At 49.1% G+C, this 25,144-nt stretch overlaps 4 protein-coding genes across 17 annotated transcripts in view; 2 read left to right on the plus strand and 2 right to left on the minus strand.

The window, feature by feature from the left end:
• Positions 1 to 102: 102 nt before the first annotated feature.
• On the minus strand, positions 103 to 6,581 carry LOC309840224 (transmembrane O-methyltransferase). Of its 2 annotated transcripts, XM_082682296.1 has the most exons (5): positions 6,498 to 6,581; positions 3,492 to 3,685; positions 2,369 to 2,641; positions 1,110 to 1,306; positions 103 to 610 (listed from the first exon to the last, which is right to left on the minus strand). In XM_082682296.1, exons 3-5 carry the CDS (start codon positions 2,625 to 2,627, stop codon positions 290 to 292), a joined length of 777 nt encoding a protein of 258 aa, XP_082538422.1. In that variant the 5' UTR covers positions 2,628 to 2,641; positions 3,492 to 3,685; positions 6,498 to 6,581; the 3' UTR covers positions 103 to 289. The 2 variants fall into 2 exon arrangements, with proteins under 2 accessions (XP_082538422.1, XP_082538423.1); XM_082682297.1 differs by lacking the exons at positions 3,492 to 3,685; positions 6,498 to 6,581 and having other exon boundaries at positions 2,369 to 2,658.
• LRRC51 (leucine rich repeat containing 51) lies at positions 4,025 to 24,615 on the minus strand (the record flags this gene model as incomplete). Of its 10 annotated transcripts, none has more annotated exons than XM_082682308.1 (6): positions 24,469 to 24,615; positions 18,297 to 18,379; positions 17,531 to 17,668; positions 13,095 to 13,300; positions 12,024 to 12,172; positions 4,025 to 5,445 (listed from the first exon to the last, which is right to left on the minus strand). In XM_082682308.1, the coding sequence occupies exons 3-6, from the start codon at positions 17,610 to 17,612 to the stop codon at positions 5,346 to 5,348; spliced, it is 537 nt and encodes a 178-aa protein (XP_082538434.1). In that variant the 5' UTR covers positions 17,613 to 17,668; positions 18,297 to 18,379; positions 24,469 to 24,615. The 10 variants fall into 10 exon arrangements, with proteins under 10 accessions (XP_082538434.1, XP_082538433.1, XP_082538431.1 ...); XM_082682307.1 differs by lacking the exon at positions 4,025 to 5,445 and adding an exon at positions 7,771 to 7,873 and having other exon boundaries at positions 24,469 to 24,588; XM_082682305.1 differs by lacking the exon at positions 4,025 to 5,445 and adding an exon at positions 11,532 to 11,754.
• On the plus strand, positions 5,238 to 10,819 carry LAMTOR1 (late endosomal/lysosomal adaptor, MAPK and MTOR activator 1). The gene is made up of 5 exons (XM_082682322.1): positions 5,238 to 5,376; positions 8,902 to 9,047; positions 9,300 to 9,377; positions 9,734 to 9,860; positions 10,191 to 10,819. Exons 1-5 carry the CDS (start codon positions 5,335 to 5,337, stop codon positions 10,281 to 10,283), a joined length of 486 nt encoding a protein of 161 aa, XP_082538448.1. The 5' UTR covers positions 5,238 to 5,334; the 3' UTR covers positions 10,284 to 10,819.
• Positions 24,616 to 24,708: 93 nt separating the features above from the next.
• NUMA1 (nuclear mitotic apparatus protein 1) overlaps positions 24,709 to 25,144 on the plus strand; it is a 78,112-nt gene continuing 77,676 nt past the window's right edge. For 2 of the 4 annotated variants that reach the window (XM_082749826.1, XM_082749819.1), the window contains exon 1: positions 24,721 to 25,041. The gene's annotated coding sequence lies outside the window, so the exon portion shown is untranslated. Of the gene's footprint in view, positions 25,042 to 25,144 lie in introns of all 4 variants that reach the window. The other 2 variants (XM_082749818.1, XM_082749825.1) reach the window with 2 other exon arrangements.

Consider the following 25,144-nt stretch of genomic DNA (forward strand, 5'->3'; position numbering starts at 1 on the left):
CTTTGGAATCACCCAGAAAATCAGTGATAGAGTTGGGAGCTTAGGACTCTTGCCTCTTAATCTGTGACTTGCTCTGGAAGAAAAGGGGCCAGTGAGACCAAGCAATCTGACAGAACTTGATGCCTGAATCAGTGTGGAACAGAATGGGAGGCCACAGGTGGGAGGACAACCTCCCACCACCCTGAGCCCAGCACGTGTCAGGCCACAAGCGGGGAGGGTAGGGGATGTTCTGCGGTCCTTGCTTGGGTGGGGGTGGAGGGGCAGCAGTAAGTACCCCTGGGCCCAGACCTTAGCCAGGCCCTGTATAGGTGAGCTGGGCTATGCCGTCCTTTATAGCAGGGAAGTCTGGGAGGCCAGTGTGGTGGAGGCGGCAGCGGTAGCGGCCACAGCTCTTGGCATACTGCAGGAAGCGAGGTGCACCCGGGAAGAGCACGTGGTCAGCCAACACAGTGGCACCAGCTGGCAGCAGGGCATGGGCCTCCAGCAGCTGCAGGTCCCGCAGGTAACATCGGGGCCGGTGTGCCAGGAGCACCATGTCTGCCCGGTTCAGCTGGTACTGGGTTCGTAGGCACGGGATCACCTCCTCTGAGCTACTCACAATGAGCTCCACCTGTGGGGGAGAAGGAGCTGGAGATGAGGGTGGGAGAGACTGTTCTCCCACACCAGACTCTTGCATGATCTGGCTTACTTTACGCCAGGTCCTGGCCTAGGACCCCACAAGTGTTCACACATTTCCTCTATCCTCAGAACAAACCCAAGAGGTCAGCATCAGTATTGTGATTTCCATTCTGTCGGTGATGAAGCTGAGATTCAGGGAATAAGTGCTTGGCCTAAGGTCATAAAGCTCACAAGGGGGAGACTGAAGGTTTGGACCCAGATTTGCTGAGCTCCAGAGACCTTCCTCTTAACTGCTCCTTTGTCATCCAGCAGCAAATGTGAGCAAATGATGTGGAACAGAAGGGCAGGAATTCATGCATCACCCAGGGTCACAGTCCCCTATGTGGAGCTGCTGCCTTCTCCTAGGTGGGATTCCCTTACTGGAGAGGCCTGGCTCGGGCAAGTCTGGGCATAGGAGAGAAGAGACAAGGGTTTGGGAGGTGGGGGCTGACCGTGCGCTCGTCGAAGCCAGCCAGGCGGATGAGTTTTTCGGCCACTGCTGCCATGCGTGGGTCCCACTCCACGGTGAGAAGGCGGCCCCCGGGCGGTAGGGCACGGGCAATAAGCAATGTGGAGTACCCGCAGTGGGTGCCCAGCTCTAGCACAGAAGCAGGGGCCCTTTCCTCCACCAGCCGCATCAGGATCTGACCTGGGGGGAAAGACGGCTGTTGCAGCAGATGTGGGAGACGGATGTAGGACCCCTGACAGAAAGGGATCTCAAATGCCCACCTGCCTCACTGCAACCCCCAACCAGCTGGGGTCTTCTCAGACTATAGTTCCAGCTGCCCCACTGGTCCTCTTCCCCCTCCAGGCTTGCCTCCTTCACTCTCTTCTTCATACCACCCATCAGGCATCTTTCCAACAAACAAATCTGACCCTTTGTTCCTTGGTTCCTATGATCCTCAAGGACTTTGAGATTGAACTTGAGATCCTCAGCCTGACATTCAGGATCTTCTTGGATCCAATCCTAGCCAATCTTTCCAGTTCTTCCCATCTGTAGCCTGTATCACAGCCCTTCCATACACTGTGGCCAGAATCCGCCAAGTCAGTGCTGGCTCATTCCATCATGCTGCATTAGTATATGTGGCTGGTTTTGCCCCTCCCCACCCCTGTGTTTATCTGCTTGGCCAAGCGGGAAGCAATTCTAGGCTGTGTGTAAGTGTTGCTTTGTCCAGGAGGGCTCAAGTAGAAACAACCAACAGAAACCTTTGCTAGAACTTCCCAGTTTCATCCCCCCTTGTTTTATTCATTGAATATCTTTCTAACCTTGGAATTTGAAAAATTTCTTCAGACTCTAAAAGCACTTGTGCCAGAAGCTGGGATTCAGACAAAGCCAGGCAGCTACCCTGAATGGGATGTGGAAGACTCCACGGTGTGGGGAGAAATATTTAGGACAGGTAATTACAAAATTATGGGTTATGCACTATGATGGTTATTCCCTTTGTATTATGTCTCCTTTGAGGCCAGCATTTATGGCCTCTGCCTCCTTTTCCCACCCAGCACCTAGTACAGGCCTAGTACAAAAGGGTGGCAATAAGTGTTTGCTAGATGAATGAATAACTTTGCCTAGCCCTCTCATTTGTAGAGGGAAAAAAAGAGCCCCAGAGAGGATCAGGACCTGCCGAGGGCACCCAGTAGGCAGCGGCAGATCCCAGACCTTCCTTACCATCTTGGGGGTGCTTCCTAGAGCAGATGGTTAAGGAACACTGACCTTTGACAGGCCCCATGTGGCCCAGGTACTCGCAGTGGCTGCTCCAATGGTCCAGGGTGGTGAGGATGTGACTGGGGTCCCCAGGCAGGGCATGGGTGAGCACATAGCTGAAGGCCCGCTCCTCAATCCGCAGCCCTGAAAGGCAATCTCGGAGGCTCCGCAGCAAGACCATACGCACCAACAGTCGGAAGTAGTGCCGGTACCGCACCAGCAATGTCACCACCAGGGGCAGGAAGGCCAGTGCGATGGCAGGGGACATGGTCCCTACCAGGACTGGGTGTGAAGGGAGGCAGGGAGGGAAACCCACACGCATCATTGCTTGTCATTTGTATTATCTCTATATTTTAAAGACCATAGCTCAAAAGACACTTTTGTCCAGAGTCACACAGCAGAACTGGGATTTTAATCTGAATTGGTCTGATTTCAAGCCCATGCACTTTCAAGGACTTCACGCTAGTCTATGTTCTGCTCCCACCCTCAAGCCACTTCTTCCCACTTCTGCCCCTTGGTCCTATCTTTACCTTGCTTCTTCTACCTGTTTCTCCTCATTTCCTCATCTCTGGACTGCTTTCGCAGACCTCCTCTGAGATATCCTCTACCCTCTTCACCCTCTGCCTTTTCTTCTCTGACCCATTAATGTAGAGCAAAAGAGCACAGATTTGTAGTCAGAAACCCCTTCAGGCCCTATGTGCTGCCTTAATAGAAGGCAATCAAAATACTCCATAGGGTGTTAGAATGAGATTTCTTCCCACCCCTCCATCTGGTCTTCCTTGAGGGTGGGAGGAGTCCTTGATCCTATATCCTCTCCAGTCCTGTTTCCCCTCCCCTGCATTCAGCTTTTCTGTTCTCCCTCAGAATTCCTTTTACAAGTGTAAACACACACAGCACACAGCCCCCTCACTTAAGCCTCTTCTTCTTCCTCATCCCCTATAGGGGTAAGTGCCTTCTCCTTTGGCTTGCCCTGGACCATCCTCCCTTTCCTCCAGATCTGCCCCTTGTGAGGCCCCTGGTCATGGTGGGGACTGAAATTGAAAGTAAGAGTGTATAAATGGATGTGAGTAGGTGAGTGATAGGGAGTTTGAACTGATGTGCTTGGGAACCCACACTCAAGAGCCCTGCTTACCTGGGCTGGAGGCTCCTGCTTGGGGACGATCAGAGCATAGGAAAGGAGGGGGAGTCCTTGGGGCCAGAGAACCCTGAGGCGGGCTGGACCTGTTTTCAATTATTGATGCAGAGTTGCTGCTGTCACCTGAGACCTGCAGTTCAGGTTACTAGCTGCAGGAACAAAGTGGGGCTGACTCTTACACTTCTCAACTCCTGAAAAAAATGTACGGAACTTCAGGGTCTTGATCTGAGGGGTAATAAGAGCTACTGGGTTTGGTGACCTCTCTTCTAACTCCTTGTATCAGGACAACAGGGCATGGTGTGAGCCAAAGTGAATTCAAAATTCAAGTAATTCAAAATTCAACTTTTTGCTAAGCAAATGCCAGGATGTGGGTTTCAGAAGGGAGTCAGGTCTTGCCCCCTTCCTCCAGGAACTCCAAGTTTGAATGAAGATACTGATCCAGAAATGTAGAATAGACATAATGCAGTGCTCCATAGATACAGGGACTTTGCACTGTTTTGTGAACTGCTATGTATCTTGACAGAAGGGTGTGTGGCACATCAGAAACAGTATTTTTTTAAAGATTTTTATTTATTTGACATATCACAGGCAGGCAAAGAGAGAGAGAGAGAGGAGGAAGCAGGCTCCCTGCGGAGCAGAGAGCCGGGTGTGGGGATCGATCCCAGGACTCTGGGATCATGACCTGAACCGAAGGCAGAGGCTTTAACTCAATGAGCCACCCTTGCACCCTGAGACAGTAGTTTTTGATAAGATAAATGAAGGAATCAACATGATAAGAATTAAGCACAGGGAGCTAGACATTCCCAAATAATGGGATTGAAGATGGCAATCAGGAAAATACTGTTTGTAGTGAGGGTTGAAGACAGAAGACAGACCTCGTGGGGAGACAATGTTCCAGGCACACGTGGAATAGCTAAGTCAGTTAGGGAACTGCAAGTATTTTCTTATGGCTAGTGAGGCATCACTCCAGTCATCCCTGCACTGCCACCACAATCACTACCAACCTCCATGACCCAGATGCTGGAATGGGAGGCAGGTGAGAGGGTCTGCAAGATCTTGAATGACATACGTGGACCTGTGTTCAGCGTCCAAGAGAAGCTATGGGATGGTTCTAAGAAAACAGCATTGTGTTAGATTACTATGATTGCTGTAAAAAGGCCATTAAGATTGACAAGAAATGCCTGAGGGCAAAGCCCGTGAGGCGCTCTCTCTCTTCTAGGATTGAGCTCTGCTCCGGTTTGCGTAGGAATAAGAGCTTTTCTTCCAGTAAGTTTCCGATCCTCAGTAGGTGCTGAGAACTCCGTTGGGCGCCATACTCTTTAGGTGTCCACAACTGCGGGCTGGGCATCTCTGGGTCCAAAGTTTGTATACAAACGTTGTGCTCTAGAAGCTTGGAGCCTCAATCCCACAAGCCCCTCCAATGGCATTTAGGATAGCAAATCATGATAGCATTTGGTATAAGTTCACTCATTGCCTCAGAAAGGTAGCCTAGCAGCCACCCCACCAAATAAGAGGAGGACCTCTAGAGCCGGTGGAAGAAAACGCGAGCTCCAAGAGTGGACAGAAGCTGAAGTCATGTGATCTGCCCCCCCTTTCCTCGAGTCACGTGTCTTGCGTTTTGTCAAAGGAGGTGAGCCTTCCTATTGGTTGGCGATGATCACGCGGTGGAGGCGGGGCCGGAAGCCAGTATTGCGGCAGCCGCGGCGCGACTCTGGGAAGGGATAGGCGGGGAGGCCGGTGGCTGCTTGCTGGATGCAGCCACGGGTCATGTGACCGGAAGGGCTCCTGACGGACGCCGTCCCTCCTCGGCGCGGCCTGAGTGCCCGGCCCGACCCCGGCCATGGGGTGCTGCTACAGCAGCGAGAACGAGGACTCGGACCAGGTGCGGCCGCGGCGGGCGAGGCTCGGGAATGAGGGTTGAGAGGCTGGGGCGTGGGGCCCAGAAGAAAACCTGCAGAAGAGCAGGAGTAGGACTGCGGGGTTCATATAGTACGGAGGCCGGGAGGGGACAGATTACAGAGGAGACGCCTGCCCAGGCTCCTACCCCTGTTAAAGACCCAGCTTCTCCACAGTCTCCGCAGTGGGGTGTGCAGGAACCTGTCTATTCCGCTCGCCCCACCCCTTTTATCTTATCTCACCCTTAAACCTTTATAGCGTTTAGGTTCTTCAACCTCGGTCTCTGGGAAACACTGCCTTCCCAGCTTTCTGTGCCTTTTCTGTGCTTGTGTGAGCGGGCTTTGTGAATCCATTCTAGAGACAGGTAAGCTGAGGCTAAGAGTTCATTTGTCCTGACATGAATCAGGAATTGGTATAGGATCTCAGCCCCTGGGTTGAAGAAGTAAGGTCACTGCTGGTTTGTGGTCAGAAAAGGCCTCTGGTGGGGTGCCTGGGTGGCTCAGTGGGTTAAGCCTCTGCCTTCGGCTCAGGTCATGATCTCAGGGTCCTGGGATCAAGCCCCGCATCGGGCTCTCTCTGCTCAGCAGGGAGCCTGCTCCCCCCCCCCCTCTGCCTGCCTCTCTGCCTACATATGATCTCTGTCTGTTAAATAAATAAAATCTTTAAAAAAAAAAAAAAAAGAAAGAAAGAAAAGGCCTCTGGAAGTGGGTGGCATTTGAGTTGGCCAGCGAAGAATTTGATAGAGACAGTGAAGACATCGAGGCATGTGGGAAGTTATTTGGGAAGCTACAAAGTGGGTTTCCGCCTTGACTGGATTGGCTTAGGGAGGCAGGATGGGGAGCTCAGTTTGGGCTGCCTCAGTGCAGTTTTTGCTTGGGGCCTGAAGGTTCTTCCAGCTAGAGAGGGGCCTGTCTTGGGAATTTGACTGTAGAGCTGATCCTTTTGCACAGGGACTAGGCTGAGAAACCTGTGCAGTTTTAAATTCTCCCTCTTCATCTTGGTGCATTCTCATTTCTCCCCACTTTAAACCTGCCCTGCATGCTTGATCTCCTTTTAGGAGTAGGGAGAACTTCCTGAGGATGAAGTCTCAAGCTTTTGGCCACTCACCTTTTTGATTGTCTCTAAGCCTGGATTCTACATTTCAGCACATTCTAGACACAGGATAGAAAGATTTCAGCAAGTAGCCCAAAGTCTGGTGGGGAAAATGGTCACAGAAATGGATTTTGTTACTGGTATTTGGGAAGTAGGTCTTTCCCCAGTGACTCACATGAACCTATTTTGAGTTAAGGAGTTAAGGTTAGGAAAATGTCATTTGTATAAGAAGTATGGGTGGCACCTGGGCCTCATTAATTTCCGAAACACTCAGTGAACACATACTCTTATTTCCTATACCTTATGTTAGGCATACCTCATGCCCACTACCCCTCACTTTATCCCAGCCTCCTAGAGGACACAGTATTCCTGCCTACTGGGAAAACTGTGGGAAATTGTGTCCTAAAGAGTAAAACAGACTCTTGGAAGGAATGAAGGGTTCAAGAAGGGGTAGTGCCTTCTAAGAAAGGATACCAGCTTCTAGTTTGCTGCTCTCCTGATTTTCACTTTCTTGACAGACTCCCACTTCTGGTTTTAACCCCCAGAACAGTGCTCGATCTGTGCTGGGTGATTTAAGGCTTTGTGTGGCAAAAGTCTATGCCAAACCATTCACTAAGAGTCCCTCTCTCAACTCTTGGGATAGGCCCCTCTCCCACTCTTATCTCTGCTCCTTTATTTTAATAAAGAATGTATGATACATTTTTCAAAGGCCTTTATAGTTCTTTCATTTGATTTTTGCAAAATGTTTTGTCCTATAGGTACAGATTGTGTATTTAATGGCAAGAAGAAAGTTTAGAGAGACGAAATGGTTTAGCCAATGATACAGAGCTGAGTAGTGCCGTAGCTGTGGTGTCTTGATACCAAGCCATGTGTTTTATCCATTGGGCCAAGCTGTCTCTTTCAGCTTTGCCCATAGTAGTCATGGGCAGGCCACATGCATGTGTCTGTGCTAGGGTAGACGGTGAAATCCTGACCCTTGGGTTGACACTGACTCAGGGTGTGAAAATCCCCTCCATGCTGCACTTGGCCTTCTGTGAGGGGGGGAAGTGAAGTTATTTGTCCACTGTGATGAGGGTAGCCTGGGCTTTTCTGGGAGTCTAGGTGTCAGGAAAACAACATTGTTCTTGAAGAACCCCTGATGGGAAAACTGCCCTGTCCTGCAGGAAGATCTGTCTGAAGTAGGGCTGGGGGAAGGATGACACACAGGAAGCAAACTCAGGGTTCATTAGGGAGCCAGATCTCTGGCAAGCATTTTGTCTTTCTGGCCCTTTCACACTTACCCTGTGTTTTAAGGAGGAGGGGCTGTGTTGAGGAGTTGGGAAGTGATAGGGCAGAATCCCACAGCTCTTGTCCTGTGTTGTTGGGAACTGGGGACACGTGGACAACCTAGGCTTTAGAACAAAGAGTATTGTGAAAAGGCTGGGCCTGCCTTAGGGTGGGGCAGGCCAGCAGGAGGAAGTGGCCCCTCTGTAAGGAGTGCTGTGGCCAGGGGAGCCAGGAGCCTGCAGTGGGAAGGTTTGTGGTAGGAACTGAAAGTGGCCTGGAGTGGAGCGCTGGTGGTCTGGCATTGAGAGTTGGTGAGTCAGCGTTAGGCAGGATGGGCCCCTTGTCCTTGGCTTTGTCCTGGGCACACTTGCTCTTTATGGCTTGGATAGATACCCAGCAGGTCTGCTTATCCAATTTGTAGCTGACACAAAGCCAGCGGGGATTTGCAGCGGATGGGCTCAAGGCAGGGTCATATTCAGAGAGATTGCAGTAGATGAGGATGAAGAGAAATATACACAGAATTGTGAGGGACAGGGAGACTTGGTCTGGCCCAAGGTTAGTTCTGGGGGCTGTGATGATCAACGTAGGTGACTGAAAAAGCAGAACCACACTGCTAGAGGTGTGCTGGCATGGTAAGGGAGGGAGCAGCTCCATTGTCAGGTCTGGCTTCACCAGGTGCATCAAGTTTGGTTCTGGGAGTCGTGTATGAAGAGAGCATCAGAGGAGAGTGAACACTTGAGAGTAGAAGGGACCTGCCCTCAAGGAGGGGGCACAGTGGGACTGTGTGACCCAGAGGCTAGGACTCCTGTCCCGACATTATACGAGGAATAGAATTGTCTGGGGGATCTCCTGACCTGCATCAGGCACTAGAATGTTCTGTGAAGCTCTAGAGGTGTTACTGGATACATGCTTTGTGCCTCTGTCCATCTTCTTAGGGCCTCTAGGACTGGTTGGTTCCACTCTGATTCATCCCAGACCACCAACCCAGCCGAGCTCCCAAGGGCAGGCAGGATTGAGCCTTAGCTGACATTCCATACACTTAGGATATTTCTTGGTGGTTAAAGGTCAGAGGTGGGCTGAGAGGAGAGCCCAGGAAAGGCAGGTGTTGGACTAAAGTCTCTAGGGCCGACTTCTCCCCTTTGGCCTCTCCTAGGACCGAGAGGAACGGAAGCTGCTGCTGGACCCTAGCAGCCCCCCTACCAAAGCCCTCAATGGAGCCGAGCCCAACTACCACAGCCTGCCTCCCACTCGTACAGATGAGCAGGCCTTGCTCTCCTCCATTCTTGCTAAGACAGCCAGGTGAGCACCACAGGCCCAAGCCTGAGCAGAGCTTCACCATCCATGTTAAAGGATGGGATAGAGGGACTGGGTGGCCCAGGACAGGGGCGATGGGCAAGGTCAACGGCTAGAGGTGCCTCTGGGCCCAGCCCTGCTCCACTGGGCAGGCAGGGATACTGGTGTCAGATAGCCTTGGAGTCGGCACTTGGCAGGGAATCCTTTGTGTCCCTTTTGAAGCACCTGTCATGTTCCCTCTGCCTCCTCTCCCCAAAGCAACATCATTGACGTGTCTGCCGCGGACTCCCAGGGCATGGAGCAGCATGAGTACATGGACCGGGCAAGGCAATACAGGTGAGGCCCAGCCAGCTTTGGTGGCCCCCACTCAGGCTACTTGGGCTCCTTCCTGCCCCTTCACCCCTTACCCAGCTTTGGAGCCTGAGCCGCAGTCCAGGCTTCTTGTTTGGGTGCAGCGCAGGAGACTGACAGCAAATCCCTGGTACCATACAGATGTTCATGTCAGCCCTGTTTGCCCCGTGGCCTGCAGGGGTGAGGAGGCTGAGGGAGGTGGGCCTGGAGCAAGTCGTGGTGAGCGGAGGTGCCTGTCACCCTTCTTCTCTGGCCTGAAGGAACAAGGCTTGCCTGGGCTGGGCTGGGCTGGGCAAAGCAGACTGGTCTGACTGCGCACTCCCATCCATCCTCTTGGCCAGCACCCGCTTGGCTGTGCTAAGCAGCAGCCTGACCCACTGGAAGAAGCTGCCGCCGCTGCCGTCTCTCACCAGCCAGCCCCACCAAGTGCTGGCCAGCGAGCCTGTCCCCTTCTCCGACTTGCAGCAGGTGAGCCACCCATGGGCCCGCCCCTGCCTACCCTTCCCTCCAGGCCCAGGCTGTGGCAGAGGGGTCACCTTCTCTGTCTCAGAGGCAGTAGAGAGGTGGAGTTAGGGAGCCTGGTAGCTCGAGTACCCAACTCACTCTCACCTCTTGTACTTTGTATATTCTTGTTTCTACCCTTATTCTACCGCCCCCTCTCCTTGTTGTTTGCTGTCTGTCCCATCCCTGCCTTCCTCTTTGGCTTCCTGTCCCCCACCATCCCCTCCTCTCTTGCCACCTAATCTCCCTTCTCACTGCCCCTCTCTGTTCCTCTCGTCCCTGGCCCCTCTGTCCCAGGTCTCCAGGATAGCTGCTTATGCCTACAGTGCACTTTCTCAGATCCGAGTGGACGCAAAAGAGGAGCTGGTTGTACAGTTCGGAATCCCGTGAAGAGAGGGATCCTTGGACAGCTCTGCTCTTCTCTCCACCCCATCTCCACCCTGCCTCCCCTGGCCCCCAGCCTTACTGCGGCTCTCACAGCACCCTGACCTGCTACTAATCACAGAGAAGAGTGTGGAGGAGAAGAGTGAGGCCGGAAGCCTCAGCACTTGAGGACGGAGCAAGGGAGGGCAGAACCATTTGGGACTGGCGTTCAAAGCCCTGGCCAGGGATGGGGTGGGGATCAAAAGGTTAGAGCCTAGTAGGTCTTCACTGTCACTGGGAAGTTGGAGGTACCACTGTGAGGGTGATCCCTAGGGGGCCTGTGGGGGCCCTCTTCCCACTCTTTCTCTTGGCCTCACTCCTTTCCCCCCTCCCTGACTTGGTGCTCACATGCACCTCATGAGGGTTTATGACCAGGGTCTGGACAAGCTTGAATTTGAATGAATTGAGTTTGTATTTCTAGCACCCTGGGTTTTTACATGTTTGGGGTTTTGGGGTTTTGTTTTGGTTTGTCGCCCTCGATAAAGGAAGTGTATTCATCTGTGTGCTGGTTGCAGCCCCTCTGTCCTGCCCACCACCCTAGTACTTCTGGTCTGTGAGCAGCGAGATGGGGTGGGAGGTACATCTTCTAGGGCCATTGAGAAGAATCCAGGAGATAAGGGTTCAGAATTCCCAGGTCTTAGCTGGAAATGGCCTGGGCTAACCTCAGATTGGATAAGACTGCTTGTCCCTTCTCCAGTGAATAGTGTCCAAACTGAACAAACTGGAATCCAAGGCAGCTGTCACTGTTGGGGGCCCTGCTTCAGGTGCAGTGGAATTACCAACAAGCCCAGGGTTGAGGGGTAAAGGCAGACCAAGGATACTTGATACGGAGCCAGCAAGCCACTGTTTTCAAGCAGAAGATTCTATTTATCTGATGAAATCTCAAGCAGAACACCAGCATGTAAAACAGAGTGGAGCTACTCTGATCTGATTGAAGCGGGGGGTCTAGCATCTTCTCTGAGGTGTACTCACAGAAACTTGGTGCTCTGTGAAGCAGCTCTAACCTCTATCTGAACTGAAGAGTTTTTAAAAAAGGGGCCCAGAGAGATAAGGTAAGTTTCTCAAGACCATACAGTAAACCAGGTCAAAAGGTCTACATCCCAGGCCAAAAGGCCTTTCCCTCCTCTGCCTCCCTCCATTGGCGAAGTTAAGACCAGAGCTACTGACTATTGCCTGAGGCAGAGGACATTTGTACATGGCACAGGTGACTTCACATCTGCTCAACTGCTCCGATCGTTTATTGTTAAACCAAATTGACTGTCTTCGGCCTTTAGGACTGCTGGGGCCCTGGGAGCCTTAGAGTGCATTCTGCTTGATCCGGACCTTCTTGGGCTTGATGTTCATGCGTTTCCACACTTCAGCTGTGGCACGGTCTGCTTTGGTGACCCCGCTGAAGTCGAATGTGGTGATACGGGGCAGGGTGCACAGCACATACTGCCTGTGGGGAAGACTTGGGCTGGGGGCCAGCCCCCCACCAGAACCTCCTTCCCCCTCCACCAGCTGCTGCTCTCTCCCCTAACTGCAAGGAATGGAGGGACCAAAGGATAATTTGGGGGGAGACAGAGTCTCCCCTGATGGATAGTAAGACATGCTTAAAGGTCGCCACTCCCTTCTCTGCCCTAGCATGGCAGAACACTGGTGTTGGATTTCTTCTCTCCCCACCTCCTTGCCCTCAGGGGAGCTCAGCTTTGGGGTCAGGGCACTCACCTATACCCCTTCTCTTCCTCTATGGGATTCCCGTGGAGTGTCAGGCTCCGGAGCCGTGGGAGGACAGCCAGCTTGTTCACCTCTCCCAGGCGCTGGATGCTGTTGCCGTGGAGATAGAGTACACTGAGGTTGAAGAAAGTTGTCAGGACCTGTTGGGGAAGGAAACCGAAAGCCAGGATGGGCAGAGCCCTGGATTGGTGCTCAGGACTGGTGGGCAAAGAAGGAAGAGTCTGGGAAACAACTTGCTTTCCAGTCTGCCACCCCCCTGCAGCCATTCTGGATAACTCTGACCTACTTGTTGTTTTACTCTGAATGGGTACAGGGGTACCATGTTGGCACAGAACTGTGCTCTGAGGGATGGGAGGTATGGACCGGCAGCCTAGCACAGCCACTGACTTGCCAGATGAATAGGCACTCCTGCTCCCCCTGAGCCTCAATTGCCCCTACACTGAAGACCTTTTTAGCGTTGGAGATCTAAGATTCTTTCACAACAAGGGACAGGGATAGCATCTCGCCAGGTACAGAAGAGAAGCTTTCAAATTTACAATTACAAAATTACAATCTACAACCCAGGGAATCGTTTCCAGCTCATGCTCTAGCTGCTTTTTTCCTCTGGTAGGGATCCTGGACAAGAAAAGGTCAATGTGTTTATTTCTTAAAACTTGAGTCTGAGTTCATGGAAAATAAGTGCTGTACTTGATCTGTCTCTTCCACAGACACAAGGCACAAGGCACAGAGGGTGCCTGATAACAAAAGCTGTTGTGTTATTGGAGCCTGCTACATGCCATTTGGCTTTCCTCACAAAACCTTTATGTTTCGTGGGAGCACATGCTCCTCATTTTTTCAGACAGGGAGACAGATTTTGAAAGGTGGGGTATCTTGCCCAAAGTCCTACAGTAAGAGACAAACCTAGGATTTGAACCTACGTCTGTCTGAGCCCATAGCCATGTACTTGGACAGCAGCCTGCTGCTGCACTACTTCCTGAAAGACGTGGGAGATGGAGAGGCTGGGAGTTGGACAAGTTGGCGTCGGGCCCACCCTGTGACTAAATCACAGTGCTGGGGACTCACAGGGTCGATGGAAGTCAGGTCGTTGAAGGACAGGTCGATCCAGGCCAGGTTCTCTGGATGCTCCAGAAGCAGTGAAACCACATGGCTAAAGTCTCTCAGGTCATTGAGGACATTGTTGTTCAGCCACAGGGACTGGGTCAGTGACTTCCCTGACTTTGAGTGCCTTAGTGGTCGTAGCCCTGTCCGTGGCTCCTCGCTCAACAGGTCTGTGGGGACAGTGAGACGTGGGTTATTGTCTCTGCTTTTCTGCCTTAGGGGTGGAAGGAACAGAGCTGGGAGGATTTACAGCCTGTGCTAGAGCTGGGGGTGCTGGCAGGACCATAGCCTCATGCTTGAGTCTAGTATCACTCCCACAGGCCCCAGGAGTCCAAGTAAACTTGGACTAAGGGTCAAAGACTTGCCATCCCAAATTCTTGGTTTGCATCCCATGGTCCTCTAATGTCTGTTCTATCATTGGGTCCTCTATATGCCACCCCTTTTGGGGGTGTGGGAGGCAAAATCATTCCCACTTTATGGAAACTAAGAACTATAATTGTCAGACTTGACCAAGATGATTATAGCACAAAATCTAGAATTATCCACTGGTAGAGCCTAGAGTATTCACTTCAGTACAACACCCTCTGATGTCCCTCTCTTGAATTACTGCTAAGCAACTGTGTATGTGCCAGATACTGGATGTATAGTGGTAAAGTTCTGTGCCAAGTTCTGGATGAGTAACAGGGTAGGGATGAGGCAGATTTTGTGCCTTGGAGGAGCTCATATAGGCAGGATGAAAACAAACTGGCAATGTGATAGTGACGGAATCATAAAGAAGGACTCTTCTGGGAACTCAGGGAAGTCGAAACCTAAGATGGAGTTCAGTGGATTAGGAGACCTTAACCAGGCAAAGGGTGGAAAGGGTGAGAGGCACCCAAGCAGAGGCACAGAGGTGGGAAAGGGCATGTATGCACATACTGTGCAAGGTGGGACATGGAGTGAAAAGCCAACAAGCCTTGAAAGCCAGGCAGAGTAGTTTGGACTTTATTCTGTAGGTGACGGGAAGCCATTGGAGGGTTAAAGCAAAGGGTGATCCAAATCTTTCATTGCAAAAAGATCATTCTGAAGCTTTAGTGTGGAGATGGATTAAAGGGAGTGGGTGGGACTGGAAGACCAGTGTGGCTCTTTCAGTCATCCAGGCGAGAGGTGAGAGGAAGAGAATCAGCATGACTTCGTGGTTGACTGGATGTAAGAGTAAAAGAATAATCAAGGGCAGTGCCCAGTTTCTTATTTAGGGGACTGATAAGGAATTAGAAAAAGACAAACTGGGTGCCTGGGTGGCTCAGTGGGTTAAGCCGCTGCCTTCGGCTCAGGTCATGATCTCAGGGTCCTGGGATCGAGTCCCGCATCGGGCTCTCTGCTCAGCAGGGAGCCTGTTTCCTCCTCTCTCTCTCTCTGCCTGCGTCTCTGCCTACTTGTGATCTCTCTCTGTCAAATAAATAAAATCTTAAAAAAAAAAAAAGACAAACTAAGGTTGAAAAGGTGAGGAGTTTAAAAAAAAAAAAAAAGGTGAGTTCAGCCTTGTCCTTGGTGTATATCTGAGGCTCCTGTAACAAAGAGGTGAAGAAGCCAAGCAGGCTGTTGGATACGAAGGTCTGAAGCTCTGGAGATGGACGAGAATCATTAGTATAGAAGGTGTACAAGTTAGAGAAATAGAGGGGATTCTACACGGAGAGTGAGGGTAGAGAGGAGGGGGCGTCTATTAAATAATGATGAGTAATGAGGGAAGGACAGGGAGGGAGAACCACAAGAAGATAATTTTTACAGATGCTCAGGGAGTTCATAGTTTATAGGAGTGAATTTCAAGGAGATAAGGACTGAAAAGTAATTTTGGCAACTCAAGCCCTTGGTGATCCTGGTGAAGGCGGATACAGTGAAATCACAAGGGCCTGCGGCCAGAAGCTACATTGGACTGAGTTCAAGAGTAAACAGGTTAAGGAAATTTAAGCAAGTAATGTAAACAACACTGGCAGAAAGTTCGGCAGAGGAGAGAGAATAAGGAAAACAGGGATGTTATAAACCATCTGTGTAGATCCACCCCCCAACCCTTTCTGACAAATGAGGTCCGGAGAGGCTGGGTCCTGCCCAGACTCACAGTGGCAGAGTCAGAACCAGATACTGGCTATGGCTGAGGGGACTGTATATTTCCTCTTGCCCCAAGCCTCTCATTACTTGTCTAAAGCTGCATCCGGGGAAGAAAGTATTGGATTTGCTGAAGCTGGCCGCTGCCTTTCACTCCCCTGAGCTCTTATGGGACACACTTCCTTCTACCTCCACCCAGTAGTAACTTCCTCTCCTCCTCAGCTGCAGGTCAGCCAGCATCCACCAGATGGCTCTCTGCCTTAGTGCTGGAGTTAGCAGGAGCTACAGTCACGGCCTGAGGTTGGGGGGAGGTGGCAGAAGGGCACTGGAGCACAGTACTTCAGCTTGTGAATGAACTCCTAATCCTGCCCCTGGCCCCAACATATCCTGAGAACTCCCAATGAAATGATACAGCTGAATAAAAGGGTTAAAATAAACCCACATATAGATTAGCATCCAGCCTGATGAGGCAATAGCTTGAGGAATGCCATACAGCATGGGCAGCTCTCCAGCTCAGAAGTAGCCACTGGTGGGACTGTGTTGCCGAAAACTTAAGGCTCCCATCTGGGTTGCCAATATCAAGAGTGGAATGGGGTATCCCACTGCTACAGGTTTGTTCCCTTCAGATTCCACCAGGGTACTGCATTGCTTAAGGATCTGTTGAAGCTGCCTAGTTCAGAGTAGGCCAAGGCAGGTCTGGAAAATGGAGCACAGATATTAGTGCCCAAAGAATTGGGAAGTGCCTAGCCCCAGGCACACCGGAAAAGCATGATTCTGTCTTCTATTTCTGAAGGGTTGCCACACAACTTTTCCATGTTTCCTTAGAGGGTAGGAGTTAGTTTGATAACTTCCTCACATCATCCTTCACCCCATAATGGAAGGGACTAGTAAGTATCTCATGGCAGACTCCCTTAATACTGTAGGTTCATGAAAAGTCAGAGGTCTATGGGTTGAATGTGGTCTAGAGTCGCCAGCATTTCAGAATCTATAATCCATCTACTGATTACATTAGCAAGTAGTCTATCAAGTAGTCCCAGATTCTTTCCACAAGCTCCGGGGAACCTGAGGGGACTGGCCTTTTGGGGACTGGATATGCTTCCCCTGTTCCCCTCCTTACAAGACACAGCAAGGAATCTGGCAGGTATGTATACATGTGCGCTTACTAAATAGTAGATGCTCAGTAAATAACCATTGAACGAGGGAGCCGGCATCTGTATGGCCCATGGTTTGTGCTATGGAGTTACCCATGGTTGTAGTGGATGTTTTCTCCCCTCATTAAGAAGGTTCCACAGAGCGCAAAGCAGTGCAAAGCTCTATTTCCCCACTCAGAGCTGGGAATTCCCAGGGTAGGCAGGAGCCATACTTCGTCACCTGCCACCTCTCATACAGGATTATCACAGCTAAAACCCTTGTGAATCACAGACTACATCAGAAGTGATGCTATGCACAATAAATAAAGATCACAGTGGGTCGGTGTGTGCTCCGGAGAGAATATAAGTTACCACTGTGGCTGGTGCAAACCCAGTAGTATCCCAAACTCAAGCCAAGGTTTGTACCTCCTGGATAACTATTTGCCTTCTTCCTGAGCTTAAAAGTAGCTCCCAGTTGCCTGTGAGGAAAAAACGAAGCCAGATCTGGGTCTAGGATATATGGGTGCCAGCATGGGTTCTGTGAGAGCAGATGTAAGCCAGATAGCAAAAGCCAGGGATAGAACTTCCTTGGGAAGAAGCATCTTCCTCTGAGAATAGGATACTGCTAAGAGCCTCCCTGAGCCACCTATTTCCAAAGAAACTCATTAATAAAATGGGAATGAGCTTGGGCAGTGCTGGAAGCTGCAATAATTGTGGGTGATGACAGAATAAGCTTGGGTAGGCCTGGGATAAGCATAAGGTATTTACTAATAAATATTTAAACTGGAAACATGCCAGTTGTTAATAATGAGACCCTGCATGTTTTACCAGTGATCAGAATAGGCTTGTGTCCTCAGAGGAGATAGGATTCTGCCTGTGTTTTCATTCATTTCTTCCTCTCTTCAGGTAAAGACAGGAGAATAAAACCATTGGCTAATAAACTGGTTTCCCACTATTCTTCACCCGACTTTACTGCTGTAGTGGGGATTCTTTTGAAGGTGATCAGTTACCCCTTCCACTCCTGCCACCTCCTTACCCCCTACTCCTCTCAAAAACGTCAAAAAAAAAAAAAAAATCTGCAAGCACACAGGAAGACTCTCTTTAGGCTCTTAAAAGACTGGTCTCTCCCTAGGGACCATACCCAGCCTGTTGCCATGGTGAGTGGAGTGCTGTGCTCTGTGGGCTGACCTTGGATCACGTGGATGCTTCGGAAGGAGTAGTCAAGAGGGGGCTCTTGCACCGAAGTGTTCATATAGTCCTGTCTGCTCATAGCTCAGGCCATCATTTGTCAGGTGTAAGCACTGGCCCTGGGAGTCCGGGTTCAGCCTGGGGGTGATAAGAAGGACTGGTATTCCAGGTACAAGGGGCTTAGGCTTCCAGGTAACCCCAGAGCCCTGTACCCTTGCTTTCTGCCCTCCACCACCCCAGGCTTGCCTGGCTGCATTTCTATTTTAAGATAGTAATCACCATTCCTTGCATTTGTAGGGCACTTTCTACTTCTCAGAACACCTTTACATCCCTTAGAGCTTATTGATAGTTGTAACACCCATTTCTGCTTTCCACACGAAGAAACTGAGACCCCAGGGTGAAAGCACTTGCCCAGAGTTAAGCCAGTGAGTCAGTGTAGACTGCAATCATACACTCCTGAATCCTACACTGAGGCCCTTTGTGCTACTCCACAGTAGTTACCATGGAGGCTGCCTTGGTACCCACACTCCAGTGACATCAACTGGGCTATTCTATTGCTTAACAAACCCGGAGGGCCTGCATTGGACCTGGTGTCTGACAGCCCTTTGCCAGTCCGACCCAGCCAGGGATTTGCTACCTTCTCTGTTCAGCTTGTCTGTCAACCCCACTTCTCCATCCACAGACCCTACTTTCAGCCACATGCCAAATGTACTCCTCCGTATATAAGCACCTACAGATCAAACCGGAGTCTACCTCACTCACTCACCTGTCACCAATGCCTGAAACTCCACCATTAGGGATTCATTCCTTTGGGTTCAGGGATTGTTTTCTGTTAAAATGGAAATACCCCTGAGAGGGGTGAACACAGTGTTATCAATTGTCTTATCAGATCCTTTCCAATTGGTTAGCTCAAGTAAAGCTGAGAAATTTTCCAGAGGCTGGGGAAGTGCGAATACTACTCACCTGGGAAGAAGAAAGCTCAAAACACACTTTACCAAGGGGTTTTCTATGTGACAGGTACAAACAAAAGACACATAGACTGACAAAGACGTGTCCCAGTCAACCTCCCCTTCCTCACTTCATCCACTGCTGTCGTCACCTTTGCTCACTACTTCACCTGGTTTCCAAAATGATTTGAGGTAGTTCATAACAACACACTCAAAACAGGATGATTTCTTAGAGAACAGAGCTATCCAACTAAATATAATGAACACTGCAAATGCAAGCCACATATATAATTTTTTCACATATGTAATTTAAAATTTTCTAGTAGCTATAAGAAGAAAAGTCCAAAGAAACAGGTAAAGCTTAATATATTTTATTTAACCCAATATATCCAAAATAATACTCAACATATAATTGCTATTAACAATGGAGGTATTTTACAGAAGCTACCTGGCAAGTGCACAACAGCTGCAGGTGACTAGTGGCTACCAGACTGACAGGGCAGATGTAGGAAATGGAAACCAAGGAAGAGAAAGATCAGAAAGTAGATTAAAGGAAGACAAAGAGATGCACCACAGAATTAGGAACTGGCCTATGTTATCTCTGAAATTCCTGACAGCCAAAGTAAAAAAGGAAACCTTAGGATATGCAGTTCTTACCATCTGAGTCAAAGCAGCAAATAGATTGTATGCAGAAAATGAGATCCACACATTTTCTTAAAATGATTTCTCTTAAAAACCGTGGACTTGATAGTGTATAATTCCACTTAAGCTTAATACAGTTTGACTAATTTTTTGTGATTTAACATGTACAGGAATGGAAAGTGAATGTCTTCCTCTCAAAAAGCAACAGTCTCAGCTGTGCTTTGTGGAAGTGCCACCTTGAGTCACTTCACAGTTGAGTTCTCTGTCAAATCAGGACTGGCCTGGTGGGTACAGACTTAATTAGGGAGACTTGCATCTTTTAGGTATCAAATATACAGACAGACAACAAAGAACACAGACTTTTCTGGAAATAGAGGAACCTGGCTTGTGTTCTCCCCTAAACAGAGAAGCCCATTCCACTAGAGCACCTACAACAGTTTTGATGCCTCTGAGCAAGACTAGATACTTTTTTCGAAGTCCTGGGTTGGGACCTCAGAGTTCTGCACTACTGGACATGGATTTTAGCTTAAAATATTTAAGGGCAGAATTTTACTATTAGTTTCCTTGACCATCAGAGAACCTAACTCAGTGCAGTTCCTAAAAACTGACTTTGTGTCATACCAACTCCTGATGTATTTTTCTGGATGAGTTAGTATTAAAAATGCAGCCCTCAGTAGTTTAGATAAATTTGCCAGTTGGAAACGGTTGTTATTCTTCTCCATTTAAATAGTAGCCCAGGCTGTGAGCTAGCACTGTGTCTTATTCATCATCTGACACAGAACCTGGCTTACAACAGGCACTCAAGAAATGCTTGTGGGAGGAATGAATGAGAAACTGCCAAATACAAGGCTTTCTGTTTTGCTCGTGTTGATGGTAAGCTGCTCTTTCTAACAATTGGCTCCCAGGTTCAGCTTTTTCAGTCCACACCTCATTCACAGTAAGAAACTCAATTCAATTCTGCAAACATTTATGGAGTGCCCGCTGCCCTATGCCTGACCAGAAGGAATGAAGCCAAGATAACAAATAAGAGAACCCTGTCTGTCATGAGCGCAGAAAAGCCTACTAGGTTTCCATTGATTGTGGCAAACCAGCCTGCATCCAGTTCTAAGAAACAGCTGCCTACTTAGTGAATATTCTAATGTTTTAATACTCAGGCCTAGTATACCCTCTTTGATGAAGTCTGTCTTTCCAGATAAAATTGTGTTCTGTGGTAGATTGATTCCCTTGATTATTCCTATTCCAGGTCTCCCTGGTATCTATTTTTTTGCCCTTTTTTTTTTTTTTAAAGATTTTATTTATTTATTTATTTATTTGACAGACAGAGATCACAAGCAGGCAGACAGGCAGGCAGAGAGAGGGAGAGAAGGAAGCAGGCTCCCTGCAGAGCAGAGAGCCCGATGCGGGACTTGATCCCAGGACCCTGAGATCATGACCTGAGCCGAAGGCAGTGGCTTAACCCACTGAGCCACCCAGGCGCCCCTTTTTTGCCCTTTAACTCTGTAGTTTTATTCACTGTGATGCTGGGCTCAGCCACGTGACTTGCTTTGGCCAGTGGATGTTAGTAAACATGAAGCAAACAGAAAGCTTAAAGAGAGGGCTTGCCCTCTTGCTCTTTGCCTGTGCCAAGAGAAAACGGCTACCTTACTGGAGGGATGTGACAAACATATGCAGGTGAATTATGTGCAGAGAGTTAGTGTTCCCAGCTGAGGCCATCCTAGACTAGCCAAGAGCCAGCCTACACCAATTCAAAGTTCAGGATAGTCACAGGTGCCTGCAGATACATGAATGAGCCCAGCCAAGACCAGAAGAAACCTATGGCTGACTTAGAGACTTAGAAGCAGTAATACAGATCATAAGTCACTATGGTTTTTGGATGGTTTGTTATACAGCAATAGCTAACTGATACATACCCTTACTGTACTTTGAATAAAGTTTTATCAAAGACCGTTTCCTCATCTGTAAAATGGGGACAAACCTATCTTGAGAGCTATTGTATGCCCTGCAGCAGGTGCTAGTACTAATACACTGAAGCAGTTGTATTATCTATACTCGTTTCTTTTTTCCCTTTTTAAAAAAGATTTATTTATTTGAGAGAGAGCATGCACATGTGAGTGGGAGGAGGGGCAAAGGGAGAGCATATCAAGCAGACTCCCCACTAAGTTGGGAACCTGACGTGGGGTTCAATCCCATGACCCCAAGACCAAGACCTGAACTGAAATCAAGAGTCAGACACATGACCAACTGAGCTACTTAGGCAACCAACCCCCGAACTGGATACTTAACCAACTGAGCCACTTGAGCAACCAACCCCCCTTCCTAAAGTAGGCTCTATGCCCTGTGTGGCTTGAACTCATGACTCTGAGATAGAAAGTCACACACTCTACTGATTGAGCCAGCCAGGTGCCCCTGTACTCATTTCTTTTTTCTTTTCTTTCCTTTTTTTTTAAGATTTTATTTATTATTTATATGACAGACAGAGATCATAAGTAGGCAGAGAGGCAGGCAGAAAGAGCGGGGGCGGGGGAGCAGGCTCCCTGCTGAGCAGAGAGCCCAACGCGGAGCTCGATCCCAGGACCCTGGGACCACAACCTGAGCCAAAGGCAGAGGCTTTAACCCACTGAGCCACCCAGGCGCCCCGTACTCATTTCTTTATAAACTACCTCCTGTTTCTTCCCTGTAAGCTCAAGGCCAGGGACAGAAGTCAGAATTATTTCTCTCTTCCTACCATTACTCTGTACTGAGCCTGGCAAAGAGTATGTCTTCACTAAAGTCTTGATGAACAAATGGATAATAGATAAATGAAAAAAATGAATTAGTGTCTTCAGGTGTCACATTGGTATACCTGGCTGTTGGGTAGAACTGACAAAACCTTGTTGCTTTTCTCACTTCAGAGCCTTGTTTGTATGCTTGTTTGTTTGTTTGTTTTTGCTTGTTTGTTTTTTAAAGATCTTATTTATTTATTTGACAAAGTGATAGAAAGCACAAGGAGGCAGAGCAGCAGGATCTCCGCCAAGCAGGGAGCCCAATGTGGGGCTCAATCCCAGGACCCTGGGATCATGACCTAAGTCGAATGCAAATGCTTAACTGACTGAGCCACCCAGGCGCCCCAGTGGTTGCATTTCTTTCTTTCTTTCTCTCTCTCTCTCTCTCTTTTTTTTTTTTTTTAAGATTTTATTCATTTATTTCACAGACAGAGATCACAAGTAGTAAGAGAGGCAGGCAGAGAGAGGAGGAAGCAGGCTCCCCCGAGAGCAGAGAGCCCGATGTGGGGTTAGATCCCAGGACCCTGGCAGAGGCTTTAACCCACTGAGCCACCCAGGTGCCCCGAATTTCTGGAGTCAGTCTTTCCCAGCTGCTATTCCCAGCTGCCTCATGCCCAGTCAGATCCTAGTGCCTTCCTCATCTGTCCAGACTGACTTGACAAATGACAAGTTTAGAGGCATACTTGTCTTGTTTTGGAATTTTTCCTTCCCAAATTGGAAATATCTTCTACTGGTTTTATTTTATTTTAAAAGTTAATATGATAGCTAAATAAAACCAAACAACATAGAGAAGTACATCAAGTAGAAACTAAAAGTCTGAGTCTCCATCTGATCAAAAACATGATTAATATTTAGAATTATAACCTCTTAGAAGGGAGATATACAAAATCGTGTATACTTTTAAATACACTTGATCTTAGCCAAAAGGCCGAGAAGCGATATTTTTAAATAAACATATACTATTTGTATATGTATTTTTAAAATTCTACTTTATAACTGGGATAATGGACATAACTGTGTAAATTTAGATGTACAACATATTGATATGATACATTTATACTAAATATGGTTGCCATTGTAGTGTTAGCTAACAATGTACTTTTTCTTTTTAAATTGTAGATTCATCCTTTTCTGAAAACATTTTTTAAAGATTTATTTATTTATCTGAGAGAGAGAGAGAGAGAGAGAGAGAGCATGAGCATGCCGTCATGAGTGGAGGGTGGGGTGGAGGCAGAGGGAGAGGGAGAAGCAGATTCCCTGCTGAGCAGGGAGCCAGATGCAGGGCTTGATCCCAAGATGCTGAGATCATGACCTGAGTCGAAGGCAGTTGCTTCACTGACTGAGCACCCATGTGCCATGTGCCCCTAAACACCCTTTTTAATAATTGCAGAGTATTGAATAGAATTTGTGTGTACCCCACTTCATTTAGTTAAGTTTAACCAGTCCCAGTTGATGAAAATTTGTTTTCAGTTTTTGAAGTTACTAACAATTGTAATTTGATTTGTTGTTAGCCTGTTTCTTCCCTCTCTACTTACTCTTAGGTAAGTAGTAGTATGATGGCACAGGAAGTTTTGAGGAATAATCAGATAAGATCTGATAGGAGTTTGAATGGCCTGACCTAGAGAGGGTTTCTGTTTATGGGCTATAGGTGGAAGAAAAATCAAAGTGTCATGAAAAGTCGGCCACATAATCTAGTGTATTCTGGGAGGTTTTATTCCCAGGTGCCACAGGGAAGTCCAAAATTCAACCTAGCTGCTATCCTGGGGCAGTTTACTCCTTGGAACAAGTCCTTAAGCTAGACAGGCTGTAAACTCAAGTTAGTGACTTGGCTGGAAACTGGCAAATTGGGGTATGGTCCCAAGCTGTCACCAATTTGGTGTGTGGCCTTGGGCAAGTCTCTGTTCCTCTTTGGGTTTCAGTTTTCCAATCTGTAAAATGGGGATAAATATCCTTGACTCAAAACTCAAAAGAGAGACTGAATGTGAATGAACTGGGTAAGTTGCCTAATATAATCTGTCACGAAGACTGTAAAAGGAATCAGACTCTAACCATAGAGCTAGGAGAAGCAGACCATAGGGAGAAGTAATTTAGGGACAGAACCCCTAATGCGTGTGTGTGGGCAGATGCTGCTGACCCTGAGGAGGAGGCTGTACCCTGGGATCTTCCTTACTGTAAGGAAAGAGACAAGTCAAGCCTCATACATCTCCAGTATTGGGGCGTGCTCTAATTCTCTAATTCTACTTCCATGTCTTGAAGAGGTCTCAGTTCATCATCACAGGAAAAAACAACCCATTTTCTGAGGGTACTTCTTATCTTCCACTGTCAGGGACTTGACGCATCCGTATTAGGGGGTCCCAGGTTTGTGACAGGAGATGTTCTTAAGCGCCCCCAAATCCCTGTGGGTATGTATCTCGTTCCCCTTCCCTCCCCAGGTCCATTCCGTATGGATGTCTTGTCTTGTTCATTGTGAAAGGGGGAAAGGGGTGTGTGCGGGGGGTTTCTCAGTCCCCGAAAAGGAAATTGCTTAATCTCTCCAGAGAGCGAATGGTTCCCTAGAACGACTTTTCTGTTTTCCCGCCCGACTCACCCGCAGTTGCTTTCCCTCCAGCCTCGGCGTCCCACTACCTCAGCGCCAACTCCATGGTAACTAGCCTCACCACCGCATCCCCGCCACACACCGTAAGTGCTACGGCTATGCCTACCGGGAGCTGTAGTTCGCAAGGGGCGGGGCTCCAAAGCCGCGGGACGTGCTGGGATTTGTAGTTTTCTTTTCTCTCAAGTCCCGGCCCGGGTCCGGAAATAGTGACACCCGTTCTCCCTTCCCAGTGGTCCTCACACTTCCTTTTCCCGGGTCCTGAAGCGTGCCCTTGCGTGAGACTCCTGACAACCGGGGCCAATCAGAGGGTGGCGCGAGGGGGCGGGGCCATAGTTTAAACTAATTGTGCGCTCACAGCGCTGGCGCGAGCCCGCGACAAACCCGATCCCGTGGAAGCGTGAGGCGGAGCGGGAGCGCGCGGCCAGGTAACCGGCGCGGGCCTGCGGCTGGCGTTCAGTCCGGGCGCCCGCAGGGATGCCGGGGCCTAAAGGGGGTGCTGGAGAGGCGGGTGCGAGCGGAAGGCCTCCTTCATAACCTTCTCTGACTGGGGAGAATCTATCGGGGGTAAGGTTTGTGAGGAGGGGGGCATGTCTGGTGTGGGGGAGGTGCCGGCGTGCCTAGGGGGAGGGTCTGTTTGGGGGCGTGTCTGTGGAATTCTGTCTACGCG

This window comes from Mustela nivalis (assembly GCF_964662115.1).
Source record: "Mustela nivalis genome assembly, chromosome: 9".
NCBI lineage: Eukaryota > Metazoa > Chordata > Mammalia > Carnivora > Mustelidae > Mustela > Mustela nivalis.

Excerpts from the sequence above, each read along its gene's own strand:
- LOC309840224 (XM_082682296.1), bottom strand. The coding sequence starts at position 2,627 with ATGTCCCCTGCCATCGCACTGGCCTTCCTGCCCCTGGTGGTGACATTG. Across the intron at positions 1,307-2,368 it reads CCACATGGGGCCTGTCAAAG|GTCAGATCCTGATGCGGCTG; the intron begins GTCAGTGTTCCT and ends CTTTCCCCCCAG. Across the intron at positions 611-1,109 it reads CTGGCTTCGACGAGCGCACG|GTGGAGCTCATTGTGAGTAG; the intron begins GTCAGCCCCCAC and ends TCTCCCCCACAG.
- LAMTOR1 (XM_082682322.1), top strand. The coding sequence starts at position 5,335 with ATGGGGTGCTGCTACAGCAGCGAGAACGAGGACTCGGACCAG. Across the intron at positions 9,048-9,299 it reads ATTCTTGCTAAGACAGCCAG|CAACATCATTGACGTGTCTG; the intron begins GTGAGCACCACA and ends CTCTCCCCAAAG. Across the intron at positions 9,378-9,733 it reads GACCGGGCAAGGCAATACAG|CACCCGCTTGGCTGTGCTAA; the intron begins GTGAGGCCCAGC and ends CCTCTTGGCCAG.